Source organism: Nuphar pumila, chromosome 9, assembly GCF_984573655.1.
Source record: "Nuphar pumila chromosome 9, dmNupPumi1.hap1.1, whole genome shotgun sequence".
Lineage (NCBI taxonomy): Eukaryota > Viridiplantae > Streptophyta > Magnoliopsida > Nymphaeales > Nymphaeaceae > Nuphar > Nuphar pumila.
The window spans coordinates 2,869,975-2,886,916 of NC_143257.1; the positions used below are offsets into that span (position 1 = coordinate 2,869,975).

A 16,942-nucleotide genomic window follows, 5' to 3' on the forward strand; every position below is an offset into this window, starting at 1 on the left:
ATGATGTATCACCAACTAATGGTGACAATCTCCAAGTATACACTCGGCGTGAGGAAGCCCAACCTATTAGTGCTTTAGAAAAATTCTTGCGGCTTAATGAACCCCTAGAAGAAACCTCCCTTAGGCGTTCTTCTAGAGAATCAATTCCACCTAATAGGTTTGTCTCATATGAAACTCTTTCACCTAAATATAGAGCTTGTCTAATAGCCTTGCATTCTTACTATGAACCCTCCCATTATAATCAAGCAAAAAGTATACCTCATTGGGTTGAAGCAATGAAAGTTGAACTAGATGCTTTAAATAAAGCTCAAACTTGGGAAATAGTTCACCTTCCTCCAAATAAGAAAGCTATAGGATGTCGATGGGTCTACAAAGTCAAAACAAAAAGTGATGGTTCCCTAGAGCGCTATAAAGCTAGATTAGTTACTAAGGGATACTCACAAGAAATATGGCATCGATTATGAGGAGACTTTTGCTCCCGTGGCTCGCATGACAAGCGTTAGAACTTTAATTGCGGTAGCATCATCTAAGAAATGACCTATATTCCAATTAGATGTTAAAAATGCCTTTCTTAATGGTCAGTTGAATGAAGAAGTATATATGGACCCTCCGCCGGGAATCAGTGTTAACCAAGGTCAAACCCTTCGGTTATTAAAAGCCTTATATGGTCTTAAACAAGCCCCTAAGGCTTGGTATAATAGATTTAGTGCTATCATGTTACAATTGGGATTTCGCTCATGTTATACTGACACTGCTCTTTTTATTAAAAATGCAGGTAATAGTATCATCATCCTTCTGCTTTATGTTGATGATATGATCATCACTGGCAATGATGAAAGCGGTATTCTTAAAGTTAAAAATATGTTAAAACATAATTTTGATATGTCTGATCTGGGTTTTCTCAGGTACTTTCTTGGTATAGAAGTTGCATACTCTCCTCGAGGGTATATACTGTCACAGATGAAGCTTGCTGCAGACATATGTTCCAAATCTGGGATTTCAGATGATAAAAAGGTGGAGACTTCCGAGGTTATCAATGCTAAACTACGACTGGAGGATGGAGTTCTGCTGGACGATCCTACGCCCTACAGGCAACTCATAGGCTCCCTTACCTATCTGACTATCACCAGGCCCGATATTGCTCATGCTGTGCACTCTGCAAGCCAATTTCAGCATGCTCCTACATCTGTGCATATGAGTGCTGTGCTCCGGATCATTCGATATATTAAGAATACTTTGACTAAAGGGCTATTCCTATCCTCAATTTCTTCCTTAGATTTACTAGCTTATACTGATGCTGATTGGGGAGGAAACCCAAATGATCGAATCTCAACTACTGGCTTTTGTGTGTTCCTAGGAGATTCGCTAATTGCTTGGAGGTGCAAGAAACAGCAGAAAGTCTCATTGTCTTCTACTGAAGCAGAATACAGGGCTATGGCAACCACTACAATGGAGTTGGTGTGGCTTCGAAGTCTTCTTCAAGATATGGGAGTCGAAATTACCGGGGCTTCGAAGCTTTGTTGCGACAACAAAAGTGCTATCTACATTGCCAGCAACCACACTTTCCATGAGAGGACGAAACATATTGAAATGGACTGCCATTATGTATGTGATGAATATCTTCGTGGGACAGTAACACTGCCATATGTCACTTCAGAATATCAACTTGCCGATTTCTTCACCAAAGTCCTGCCTGCTCCTCGCTTCTTGTTCCTCCTTGGCAAACTTTCGGTCATTCCCCCGTAAAGTTTGAGGGGGGGTGTTAAAACATATGTAATAATACCATAATACCCGATAGGGGTATTATGGTCATTTCTCAAAGTACCCCATAGGGGTACTTATTTTGTTTATCGTATTTCACTATTTTTTATTTTTCTTTTTATTTTTATTTTTGTATTTTTTGGATACCGAAAAGGGGCCCCACAATGGAGTCGTTGGGCCCCCCAATGGTCACATATGTGACCGTTGGGGGCTCCCAACGACTCTATTGGGAGCCCCTTTGGTCTCCTCTTCTTATAAATAGGGGGAACCCCCCATGTATGTTGCATTGCTCTTGAGAGCTCCTCTTCAATAATAGTGATATTATTTTTCATGTGTGTAGCCTTTTTATAAGGCCCTTTGTATGTCCCTTAGTGGATTTTCTCTCTTGTGCTTGTTGCACTTGTCCGTGTGGGACATAGTGAATGCTTTAGCATTCTTGGTTTCTTCCGCTTATTTCATTACAGTAATGTGCCAAACCATCTTATGTGGTTTAAGTGATGCGTTTAAAAACATATATAAAAGAAAACCAAACCCACGGCTCTCCAGGCCGGTGATGGTCCCATTTAGGCCATCGGTGCATCACATAATAAAACCAAATTAGTGTTTCATTCATAACACTAGGCCAAAGTGCCAAACGCATGTGCACTTATGAAAATCATAAACCCAAATATATATATATATATATATATATATATATATACACATGTCATTACTCATTCATATGCATTTCTCCTATGTGAGTGTTACCTACATCACATATGGGCATTGACTAAATCCATGGTTTCTTTAAGTGTATGAGTGTACATGTACCATTTCAAGAAGAATTATCAATAACTGAATCATGCTCACATTCTTATCATGTATACACTTGTACCAAAGCAATACATTTTAACAAAAATCAACTATTTCTCATGTTACAAATTCTACAGCACAACCACCGATGCCCCGGTACCTTTAAACCCGTAAGCACACAACCATTAAGTTTAAATTTATCTTTAGATTTATCTTTCAATGTGCATAAATTATCAGCTCCAAATACCCACCTCGGTATCTAATCCATCTTGTCCATTTGGCAAGGCATGTGTCTAAATTTCTCATAAGCAATTAGAGAATTACAGCCCATTGATTTCTTAGAGAGTATGTCGTACCGATTACAAAAAGTTTTTAAAAGCATGGTTATATACCCTTTCCTCAGTACCCACACATATTCCAGAATTTACACATTTAAGCAGTCAAACTATTTCAAAATACAAGTATTTTACTAGGCAACTAATCTTTCAAGCGTACGGTTCATTCATACATTTGAAACAGTAAGACATGCATCATAGCAGGGTTTTGAATACAAGAGAAATGTAGTACAATATGCATTTGATTACTCAATACCATGTGCAGTTCATTTCAGAAACTTTTCCTCTTACAGTCTTAATAAATCTCTGACCTAAATGAATGTATATATTTACATAGTTCTTTGACCATTACGTACAGGATATCGCTACTTTTCAGCTACACCGATCATGGAATAATTAGGAGACTCATACTGGGCATAAGCCTGATTATGACATATATTTTTTTTTTTTCAAAGCTAACAGGAACATCATTTAAGATTTCACTTGCTCAACAAAATTACAATACACCCGAAGCATTATAGTAGTGTAAAGGTAAAGAGTTCTGACTTAATTACCTTGGATAAATACATATGACAATTATTCATTCGGCCAAATTATGTGATTCTTTCTAATACTACATGCTGATTTTATACACCTAACCTATTGCATGAACAGGGATATGTACATGCGTACCGATCCTCGTTACCTCAACTAAAACCCCCATAACTATGTTGAATGAATTCCAGAACTTTATTTCTTATCAGAGAATATCATAATATTATGATCAAAACCAAGAATTCATGCTCGGATAATATAGCTGCCAAATTTTCCCCAAATTTGGGGTTTAGGGTTTTCTTTCAAGTCTACCGAGAATACCCACATCGTTAGATTTGGGGTATTCTTGCATATCCCCCAAATTCGACAAAGAAAAAAAATGAATAAGAACTAGGTACCGAAACCTTCTTATTGCAGGAACCCCCTCCCATCTACCGGATCTATATTTTCCGGCCACCGAGTTTCCAGTAGGGTTCTAGGTAGCAGACATAAAACATGGTTTTCCCCCTTTTTCCTAAATCGGAACCTACACGGCTGTGGCCATCCCCTACCTCAGTCGTCCCTCTTTCACAAAGGAAACCCCAAACCTCCAAACCATAGGTTAGGGTTTCAGATTGGGGTCGATGGAAACCCCCAAAACAAAATTCTAATCCACGAAGCAACAAAGGAAACAATAATCAGGCATGCAAAAAGGTCCCCAGGGACCCTCACCTCAAACGACTACACGGGATCGAACCCATGTTCGATCCCTCACCTAGAATCGAAAGGAGCACCGTACCTTTTTTCGATGGTTTTCCGGCGATCGGAGGCTGGGGACGCGAAGGTAGGGCCGCGGCTGGTGCTCCTTGCTGCTGCCGTGACAGGCTGCTTGCCGTGGCCTTTAATGGCAGTCGGTAGCCCCCCCCAGTAATCTGGCGTAACCCACACCGAGAGAGAGAGATAGAGGGAGAGAGAGATACTGAGTGGAGAGGGCAAAACCCTCTCTCCACTTCCCCCTTTTTATCGGCCCCAGGCCCGCCTTCTTTGCCGAGGTGCAGGGGTCGGTTACGCCCTGCGTAACCCCCTCCCCCCTGCCCCCTTTCTCTATTCTGCTACAATCTATCGGGCAACCCTTATCGGGTTACCCTTACTTTCTTTAAAAAGCACGCTACACAGGGTGGGGGCTCGGGTCCGGACCCGAGACCCGTAACCCGAGTCCAAACAATATGGATCCACAAGTTGGATCCGAATGGATCCAACTGTGGATCCTCGGATAAGTTTTTAAAAAAATTTAAAATATTATTTATTTATGATTATACATATATATATATATATATGTTAAAAATTATATATATGTATATAGATCCGGTATATGGATCCCATACCCATCTACGCACCCCTATTAAATAATTATTCTCTGAAGTATTTAATTAAGTAAAAACTATTGTACTTATACGTACCTATCAAATTTACGAGGTAAATTTATGCGGAAAACCCCTTTATGGGTCCTGGATCTGCAAATTTGGATCTAGGCCCAATTTGCCTAAAAATAAAATAAAAATATTTTGTAACCAAAATTTTCGGGTTTTACAGTATTTGACCAAATATTCCCTATAAAAACAAAAAAAGACAAAGAAAAGAATAAAGCAAAAGTACTAATGTGCCCCTAATGGGCACAACCTATTACAAGGACTGAAATTACCAAGATACCCCTAATGGATATATGCTTATTACATCATTATAAATAAAATATATATATAAATACATATATATATATATATATAATATGAACCAAAAATATATATGTATGAAAATACATATCCTCAAACTTACGGTGTGATATATCGAAAGTTTGAAAATACAAAAAGAATCAATGTGAAGGATCAAAGTCTTCAAGTGTCTTCATTGGAAGTCTCCATCTTTATGTCGTATAAATTTTTTTTGCAAATACAAGTCTTTGAACAGTGGCGGATCCAGGATTTTGCTTAAAGGGGTTCAAATTTTTTTTATCAAAAAATAAAATATAAAACTAAAATATAAATGGGGGCAATATAATTTTTTATAATAAAATAATAAAAATTTTCAAAACTTTCTTAAAAAGGGGCAAAAACTTTTATAATAAAATAAAATATAAAATTAAAATATATCCAGGATTTTGCTTAAAGGGGAGTAACCAAATTTTATAATAAAATAAAATATAAAATGGGGCAATATAATTTTTTATAAAATAATAAAAAAATCAAAACTTTAGGAGGGGCTCGAGCCCCTCTTTGCCCCCTGGATCTGCCCTTGTCTTTGAATGTCTTTATTGGTGATCATCCATAAACGCCTTCATCGACTATCTCCATCTTTATGATATGATGCATCAAAGATATTCTTTTCTCAATTCATCACATCTTTAAAAACCTGAACAAAACAAAGGTTCTAACTAAAAAAAAAAAATTTCCTAACCCAATAGTTATAAAGTTTTTAAAACAAATATATTTTTGAACAAGAGAAATGTTAGATAATCATGAAGAAAGATAAGACGAGCATACCTCAAGGATAATTTTTTATGAAATCAAATCATAAACCCAAAATCAACATTAAATATTGATCATAAGAGAATTTGATCACTGAAGGACATAAATAATCAAGAAGAGAAAAACAATTATGCATAAATAATATCCCAAGGATTTTTAGAAAAGCATTTCAAATGAAATAACAAATCATCACCGACAACATGCATATAAAATATAACAATTAAAAAACAATCAAGAAGAGGAGATAATTAAATTCATGCATAAAACAATGTGAACAAGATAATTAATATGAAACACATATATATCTAACATCCAATCAGAGCATATTTAATGCACATAATAATAAAAGAGAGCAATCTCACAAATCATAACCCATGAGGATTCATTCACATAACCTAGAATGGGATTAGGCACAAAAAACCAGACATCAATCTTAATATATATATATATATATTATTAATGAAATGCACATAAATGCATAATTTTTTATCAATAAACTTTTTTCATACAAGTAGAAAAAGTTTAGAAATTTTATGAAGAGATTTTAAAAATTCCACACAACAAAAGGAATGATATTTGCAAATCTCAACAATAGTTCGACCACCACAAGCAATCACCTCACTAGACCTCAAAACCTAAAAAATAAAGTGTATAAGCTACTAGAATAAGCGCATAATCACAATGTCACTAATGGGTTAAAAAACGCACAAAAGCATGAATAACCAACATCTCTTATCTACATAAAATGACACTTAAACAAGTGTATCAACTACTAGAACAAGAGCATAATCACAATGCCACTAATAGGCTAAGAAACACAAAAAATGTGTGAATAACTAACATCTCTTGTCTACATAAAATGACACTTAAACAAGTGTATCAACTACTAGAACAAGAGCATAATCACAATGTCATATATGGGCAAAACAAACACTCCAAAGTGTGAATAACCAATGGGTGCACATAACTCACCACATTTGAAAAACATCTCTTGTCTACATAAAATGACATTTAAATAAGAGGTACAATATGAGAAAATGCACGAGGTTAGAGAGCTTATAATGAAAAAAACTCATGTCATCAAGGTAAGGAAAAGATTTACAAATCAAGGCAGAAATATTAAATTTCAAAACCTTTCGAAACACCATGGTTTCAAAAATAGATCGCCATTACAAATAAACATAATTATAAGCATCTATAATACAAATGACCAAATATTCAAATGAGTGATATAATACACCCACAAAACCAGAGATCAAACAAACGTCAGTTAGAGCCACACTATAAGCCAACAATCTAAACTGTTAAAACCGAGGTGCACACAACTCAACCCAACAAACAACTTTGGTTCAAAAAAAGCAACAAGGCCAAAAACAAAATATGCATCATATAAAAAATCTGTGATGGACAAAACAAATGCCATAAGAAGGCAATAAATACTAAAAAAAATCAATTTCCAAATAAGTGAGTTCATATATTAGAACCGATTTGAAAAAACAAAGTTTCAAAGCAAATCCAATAATGGTAGATAAAAATTTAGAATGAATATAGTTTAATCATATGCACAACAAGATGTCGATTGATGCAATCATATGCATAGTCAATATAAGCTCAGTCTAGATTACAAGTCTATTATGAGACAACAATGGCATATAACATTAAAGAGAGCCAAGATATATATAGAGATTCTCAAAGAACCATATAGAAAACCAAGTGCATACACAAGTACAACTAATCATGGATACTCACAAAGAGATAAAAAACTAATGTATATGCAAAAATTTTAATAACTTAAAGCCACATATCTTATACAAAAGGTATGAAGAATCACATAAGATATGCATAGGAACACTTTTAAACACATGCAAGTAATAGATTAAGGCACTAAGAGTATATACCAAAGAAACCACCATATAAAAAATAATATTTTATAAATAACAAGTATGCATTGAATCAAGAGTCTTTAATCAAGAACACACATCTCCACCAAAGATCTAAGTGGACAAGCACACCCATCAATAATGGACAAGTACTAAAGTGAATCATGAGGGAAACACTTATAACATCCAGGCAAACACAAAAAAGTTTCTCATAATTCTCATCTTAATATTTTATTAAAAACTAAGTATGCAATAAAAACATAATATTTAAATCTCATGTAAAACATGTAAGATAATTTTCATTAAAGAGACATGAGACTAAGAAAATAACATAAGACTAAGAACCACAAGATGACCAACAAGAGAAGCACCCAATAACATAATTGTTGTCCAAAAAAAGGACCACAAAAGGTATTTATTAAAGTGAACCATAAGAAATCATGCTCAATACTTTATGCACGAATAAACAATCTCATTTATCATGTAAGGCAACCACAAGTGCACAAGGATCAAATATCAATATAAAAATTATTTATTCATAAGAGATCATAATTTTTAATACTTTATAAGCTACTTTAAGTTTCACATAAGAATACACCAAGAATAAAGAGAAAAATTAAACACAAGTTAAGCAAAATTTCATAAGATCATACTTGTGAAAGACACACAACACCATTTCAAATTATTTTAATATATATGACAAATTTTCAAAAAGAAACAAAACAAAGTTCAATAATAAATATGATCATGATTTGACATTTATAAACATGAATTGTTTAAATAAAACATCTAAATGCCAAAAATACATGCTCGAGAATACTAGATCGTATATTTACATATCAAATAAAGTAAGTTTTGAAAAGCTAAGTTTCAAACTAGATCTCCTAAAAGCATACTCATATAATTTCACAAGATCAAACAAATATTATAAACCTTATAAAATATTTAATAAAAATAAATCCAATGATAAATTATGTTTTTAAGCATTTTAAGATTTTAGGTTTTTTTATAAAAATAACAAATAATTTTTCATAGATAAGGAAAATGAGTGTTTTCTCATGCATAATGCATGAGATAGATAACACAACACTTAAAGATATAAGATACATACTGGGTCAAGATTTCCCTCGAATCCAAGCTACACAACGATCACGAAGCACAAAATCGAACAAAAGTATCCCAATATCAAAAGAGGCAAAATACCAAGAAGGATTTCTTGGCTTTGATACCATGCAATGAAATATGCGAAAATACAAAATGAGGGCCTAAGGGCTTACAAGATCATAAACACAAAGTGCCCATGCACATACATAAGTCCAACTAAAGGTCAATACAAGAGCACAAAGGCATAATACAAGCACTAAGTACATTCAAGACATTAAAGAACTAAAGAGAAGAACACAAAACATAAAAAATATTCATCTTATTAAGCATAAATGCTTAAGAGAAGCATTAGAAAATGAAAGAGGATAAAATACCCTGTTTATACACATACAAGAGAGTGGGGGACCTCAATAAAGCTGTTGGACTGTTTCAACAACTATAAATATAGCGGTTGGAATTAAGGTTGCCAGACTAGGAAGCGGAAGCGAGAAACGATACGTGAAGTAGAAGCGAGAAGCGATGCATTTTAAAATATATAGGAAGCGGAAAGCGAGGAATAAAAAAATATATATAAGAATTGAATGAGAATCAAAATGAAACACAAATAAAAACTAAAATAAAAGTGACTAATATTAAATTTCATGATTTTTTAGTGTAAGAATTACATTTTTAACAAAATCTAAAAATGATGACTACCAATTTAGAGAAAGCACATAGAAGTGAGTGAGAAGAGTTTGAGAAAACACATAAAAAACATGAAAAATTGAGTAAGAGAAGACATAAGAATAATAGATGAATTGTGTGAAAAGCATAGGAGAAGCATGGGTTAATCGAGGTTCTCATCAAGTTTCGTAAGCAAGTTTTTGGGAAGCAAGCTTTTCCCCTATCTAAGAAGCTTCTGGTAACTCTGGTCGGAACAACTATATTGACTAGTCAAAAAGAACCCTAATCTATTTGGTATTTGACCAAATAGTCCCTATAAAAATAGAAAAGGACAAAAAGAAAAAATAAAGTAAAAGTACTAATGTGCCCCTAATGGGCACAACCTATTACAAGGACTAAAATGATCAAAATACCCCTAATGGGTATTTTCGTATTACATCATTATAAATAAAAAAAAAAAAATTTATATATATATATATATATATATATAATGTATGTATTAAAATATACACACACACATATATATATATATATATATATATATATATATATATATATATATATATATATATATATATATATATATATATATATACATGTATGTGGTGTTTCATGGAGTTGGACCACGCCACATAATTGGAAGAGTTGAGTTTGTAGGGGAGGAAATTGATTATTTGTCATACATGTTCATGAGAAAAGAATGTGACAAGAATAGCGAAAAAGGATGAAGGAAGATGAGCACGAACTAGCAATCACCACAAACACCCGAGCTTTTCTGAGCAATACGATCACATGATCACTCTCGGCATGAGAACCAAGGTATGCACGATCACTGTTACAAGAGCACCACAATGGTCCACCACAAGGATCAAGAGCCTATATGCTCTGATACCATGTAATGAAATGATGTCCAAGAAGAAAATCTTCAAATGTCACTCATGGGCAAGAACTTTAGTGCAACAAAGCACTTACAAAGAGCATACAAGAGAGAACACTCACAAATAAAAAAACTAATAATTTTATTAATTTAAAAATGCATCAAGAAGAATGCATATGAAATGGGGAGATCCCATTTAAATACAATAGAGCCAAAGAGGACTAGCTGTTAGACTAGCCTAATGCTAGCTTGACTAGCCGTTAGACTAGCCTAACGGCTAGTCAACCTAGCTGATTTGAATACAAAAAAAAGGAAAAAATACATTATATCCCTAGATGCATTTTACATAGGTATATATCATATACCTATATACAATATGTATATACATGCATATATATAATACAATATTTAACAGGTATCACTATTATTGGTTTGTGCCAATAAAACTTGGTAATTAGATGAATAATTTAGAATTAAAAACCATCTTTCTTCTAGATAGGAGTTTACTCACTTTTCGATCCAATGGAATTTATCTTAACAGAACATACACTGCAGCCAAACCTTCAAATAGCAAAACTCACTAATCTGAAAACAATTTAATTGAAAAATATTACCCTCTTTGTTTTTCACACCATATGCAAATCATGTCCATGTGTGCTTTATTGCTTTTCTAATTGAAATCCTTTTGAAAATATTGCAAAGTGAATGTAAAGCATCACTATAAGCGCTACTGATATTGTTATTGTGTGAGCATCCCAACCTCATGGTTTATCATGCCTGTTACCTCTCTCTATATTCATTACAGAGAAGGTATACCTTCCAGTTCGACACAAAACTCTCTCCACATGGCTTGAATTTATCTGGACTAAAAATTTCTTGATTATAGCTCCAATTTGGTGCTCTTTATGCTTATTTGCTTCTCATCCTCTTGTTTTGTTGACTACCTAGTTGACTGAAACTTGATCTGGTATCTTTAAGTTGATTTTGTGCATTGGATTTGTTATTGTGCTTATTTTATTTTGTATAATGTTTGACTGTAGCTGATGTTATCGATATGTAGTTAAGTGGTTTAATGTTTTTCTTATCCAAATGACTGCAGCCAACTGTTACTGGAGAAATTCAATCACCACTGGGGATTGCATCTGTTGAATTTGTTGATCCAAGAGAGCCAATACTGGTTAGTTGTCAAAAAATGTGATATATTTCAACTATGTTTTTTAAAGAATGTCCCAGAAAGATACCATCAGAAATTTAACAAGAAATTTTTTGGTATTATTTTTGTCAAGAGCCAACTGTGTGAGAGGAAAAGGATTGACAGAGGATCACATTTAATTGGATTATCATTTTTTCCTTTTCTCTGGTCAATTGATTATCTTTATTAGGATACATTCAAATTAATGTTTGCAGTTTTGCACAGAATTTATGTCCAAACTCTTTATTTCGGAAGAAAAGAAAAGTACAAAGTTCCTATGATGTTTCTAATTTAGACTTTAGGAATAAAGAAAACAAATTTAAGAATGTAAACTTCTTATTTTGGTGTGACAGTGATGTGTGAACCTCATGATATGTAATCATCTTAGCCTGGCAGGTTATTCCCATTTTAAGGGCTGGGCTTGTTCTTGCAGAATATGCCTCATCAATATTGCCTGCGACAAAGACTTATCATATAGGTATGAAAATATACATGCATTGTATGTCTGCATGTTTGTTCCTGTCTTTTTATGGTTTACATTTTGAAAAGTTCATATTTGCCCTGAGGCACTCTCATTTTAGTTGAGCAGTCAAATGGGTATTGATTTTATGATGCACAATACCCAACCAAATTCTTTTTCCAGATTTGTTATGCAGGTTGTAAGTTCTGGTGTTTCTAATCAGATAGTTCTTGATTTAATGCGTTGCAGGAGTCTATAGAGATGAGAAGACACTTGAACCAGTGGTATACTTGAACAAGTATGGATTGCTATAGCTGTTTTATCTGGTTCATGTAATATTAGAGGCATCTCATGTGCACAAAGATCATGTGGAGTAGATTTGGACCATATTATTCATAGTCAAGCAGATATTGTAATGAAATAAGAACAAAAGCAAACAAGAGCCTCTTATGGGCTTACACAACCAATCAAACAAAGAACCACTTACCCTTTTTCCATATTTTATGTTTTACTATAGATGCCCACATCACATAGTTAGTATCACCGAGTCTTACGGGAATCGAGATGGCTACTTCTCTTTCATCCTTCATTTTTTGCAATAATGAGAGAGAAAGAGTGAATGAGAGATAGAAAAAGAAGGTAGAAAAAATTTGTTGAAGAGAACTTTGATGGTGCACTTCCCAATGCAACAGTCCTACAAACCGATGCTCCACCAATCTCATGATCCTTCTCTTGGCCTTTCCAAATAAATCACAACCCAAGAGCACTAAGGCTATGCTACCATGTAATGAAATAAGAACAAAAGCAAACAAGAGCCTCTTATGGGCTTACAAGAACATAACCAATCCACAAAAGAACCACTTATGGATCAATCCACAACACCCACACAAAACCCAATAGAGTAAAAAATAATAGCTTTTGTATTACATAATGCTTGAGAAAGCATTAGAAAGATACAAGGGTGAACCCCTATTTATAACAAGAGAAAGAGATAGAGAGCAGCCCAACTAACTGTTGGGCAGGGAGCAGCTCCAACATCTAGTTTGAGCTGTCCCAATCGATGACATCAAAAAACAAAAATAAATAAAATGTACAGTCAGCCCCTAATGGGTTGACCTCTATTACAAAGTAAAATGATCGAATTCGGTTTATATATATATATATATATTAAAATCACAATATTAACAGATATATGAAAATTAGGGTGAATTTTCATTGAAAATAAAAAGTGGCTACATAACTAATGCCAGTATGTTGACATCTCAAACAACTACATAGTAGACAACTACATAGTTTAAAACTTCCATAAATTCTTTGCCACTTATCATAAATCATCGTGATTTGTGTCACACCAATTGCTTGCATATTGCTTCATCTTTTATTTAGTCAAGAATGGTTGTTGCCTACATCTTTTGATAGTTGTATTCTCATATAGGCATAGTAAGGCAAGTGCCTTAAAGGTCTTCCTCATCGAAGTGGCTCATGAATTAAATGATTGCACACGTTGTGTCACAGGCATAGAATTTTTTGCAAACCCGCGATGCGCTAGACTGCCCAATCTAACGGCCAAAGGCCGCTCACCAACACTTTTTCATGTGTTGAATCATTTCATTGGCCTTGCGCACCACCTTGTGTACAGCTGCCTAGCGGAAGTTGATTGCATCTCCAAATGTGTATTCTATCTGGTTTATGCCACTTATGTGCATAGTCATCCCATAATGACTAGCAAGCACACAGATACCTCACGTGCCATAGAGTGTATCGCGACTTTATGGGCATGCCCAAGGATAACCTCACTGCAGAAGGGACAAGGCCTTGCGACCCATAATCCAAAGACCAGTTGATTATTGTATATCATAGCAAAGAGCAGAACCCAGACTCATTCGTCGGCTCCTAGGCATTTACTCACCTAACCCTGAGTCACCATACTTGGTTGGAATCACCTAAGGTGATCCCTGAGGGGATTAGCCCTAACTCACATGCATCCCCATGCGTCCAAGCGCTACGTGTGGGAAATTCATCCAAGTTGAGAGGTCCTTAACCAAATCCCCAAAGGCAACATCCTCTGATCCGCTGACACTGTTTAACCAAACAATGTTCCACGTATGTGCCGCCATACATCGTCACACCAACGACAATATCGTTGCTTATCGCATGCCATGCTACCACCGGACGCCACCGATCAAGACAACGCATACCGCACGTTCCTACATTCGATGCATTTTCCACTCAGTAGAGTTACACACTGCACATGCCACATTTCGAAGGCTCGGTCCGCGACATTCTCCCCCACCCAAACGATTGTCATCCTCAACAATGTCAATGCAGGTAAGAACACGACCTTTATTTATGCCAGTTTCCCTTTATACTTATCTTTGATCTACTTTTCTTCACCATACTTAACGTGTTCTGCTTTTCATTCGCCATCGCCGCAACCTTTAGCACGTCAAGTCTCATTCCTCAACGCGCCTCAAATAACTTAGACAACGATATTCCACTCCATCAACATCGAGCATTCTTCGCTCATGGGACCCCAGTGTAGTCTCATACACAAGTGGGTTATCCTTGCCTGCATGACAAACTTGTCGTCTTCACGCTCATGGTTGGGGCACCTTCCGACTCCAACAAGGAAAATTCCAAGCCCTTCGTGGTCCTCGCAAAGAAGAGCGACCACCAACACATGCCGCAAGGATATCAACTCCCTTATAGCACCAATTTGCGATTTTTCAATGGTCTAACTTAGTCCTCAAGTGGGGGGACGCCTACTTGCGTATCATCCCAAAGCGGTTCTTCAAAGCGTCTTCCTGGTCACTCATCCACACAAGGGGAACTCACTACCCAACGCTGCAACTCACATCCGAAGCCATCATGCTGCAACTATCTTTCGAAGCCAACAAACACGTTCCCGCAGAAACCAAACCGATGAGCTACGAACAATGACTTTTTCCGCACACACAATCCATAGAGGAACTGACAAACTCAAGGGACCAAAACAACGAGCATTCTGCTCAAGATGGGCACTCCGCTAACCCACAATCTCTAGAGAGAACATATAAGCTCAATTGAGTCTCTCATCTCAAAGGTGCAAATCCATCCAGTCGAATCCAACGTGCATTCTCTGTATGCATAAGGCAAACACCACACTCCACCTATGAGCCTGACACAACTGGTAGAAATCTTTGGCTTATCTATGTTCTCTTAGCCAACTGAATATCAATCTTATACTTCTGCTTACCATCGACAAGATAACCCATACTACCTTGTCAGCAACTTGCTTCTGCGCTCGGTCAACCACACTTCAACTGCGCAAATTCACATAAATTGGACAAACCATCACTATTCTCTTTAGTGTTGCTCAACAAACAATACAGTCTTCGTGAATCTTTCTGCTCTGATGCCAATTTGTCACGGCATATAATTTTTCGCAAACCTGCGATGCATCAGATTAAGCCTAACGGCCACCAACACTTTTCCATGTACTGAATCATTTCATTGGCCTTGCGCACCATCTCGTGCACAACTGCCTAGTAAAAGTTGATCAAACACATCTTCAAATACGTATTCTATCTGGTTCATGCCACTTATATGCATAGCCATTCCATACCGACTAGCAAGCTCACAAATGTCTTAGCCTCGCATGTCATGGAGTGTATCGCGACTCCATGGGCACGCTCAAGCATAACTTCGCCACAAAAGGGACAAGGCATTGTGGCCTCCAATCCAAAGACCAGTTGATGATTGTATGTCATTGTGAAGAGCACCACCTAGACTTATTCACCGGCTCCTAGGCATTCACTCGCCTAGTCCCGAGTAACCATACTCGGTTGGAATCACCTAAGGTGATCCCTGGGGGAATTAGCCTTAACCCACACGCACCTCCGTGCATCCAAACGCTACGCATGAAAAACTCATCAAATTCGAGAGGTCCTTAACCAAATCCCCAAAAGAAACATCTTCTGATCTGCTAACATTGTTTAACCAAACAATGCTCCACGTTTGTGCCACCCCACACCGTCGCACCAAAGATAATACCATTGCCTATCGCATGCCATGCTACTACTGCACATCACCGATCAAGTCAACGCATACCACACATTCCTACATTCAATGCATTTTTCACTCAATAGAGCTACGCACTAGACTTGTGTTCTACATGTTAAGTTTGCATCTAAATGAGTTTCCATATTAGCTGTTGCTATATTGGAAACTATAACTGCATCTAATATTATTTAAAGGACTTTCTATTGCTGGTGCTTGTTGGTCATTTTGGCAAAATTGTTGGAAATAATTTAACTTGTCTTTTATTTAAATTTGATGCATTTCCGGTCATTTAATATGGGCAAAGTGTGTTTCTTACCATGGCAGATATGGTGTTGCTGTTTCTCCTTTTTGTTTACTTAAAAGGTTTACCCATATATAAGCCATGAATCACCATCTCCTCCCAAATCTCTAAAAGTTAAATATCTACTAAAAGATTAAGATAGATTAATTGATATTGCCCAATAAAACTGGGTGGAAAACTTGCCATCCTTAAATATCCTACAAGTTCGAGTCGATCAGGCTCTGAATTACAACTGCATATCTACAAAATGATTCAGTTCCTGTTGACTGATCCTGCCCTTCCACACTTCTCCATACATTATGTTGTATATTTAGTCATTTTGTGCTTCATTAATCACTAGTTAACAAGGGTTACCACATATATCTTGTCTGATGGATATAGTCCCAAGTTTTTCTTTTTTCTTTTAAATTTTCTCTGTACATGATACCTTTTCATGTTATGTTGTCTAAGTGTGTCTGGGCCATGAAATTCTGTGTACTGTCAAGTGATATAACTTTTCCA

At 35.9% G+C, this 16,942-nt stretch overlaps 1 protein-coding gene across 1 annotated transcript in view; it reads left to right on the top strand.

The window, feature by feature from the left end:
• Positions 1-16,942, top strand: part of UPP (uracil phosphoribosyltransferase) — a 56,662-nt gene that overhangs the window by 26,638 nt on the left and 13,082 nt on the right. Inside the window, exons 5-7 of the mRNA XM_090017449.1 lie at positions 11,547-11,624; positions 12,036-12,117; positions 12,349-12,397. Of these exons, the coding sequence (XP_089873575.1) occupies positions 11,547-11,624; positions 12,036-12,117; positions 12,349-12,397 (209 nt within the window). The remainder of the gene's footprint in view (positions 1-11,546; positions 11,625-12,035; positions 12,118-12,348; positions 12,398-16,942) is intronic.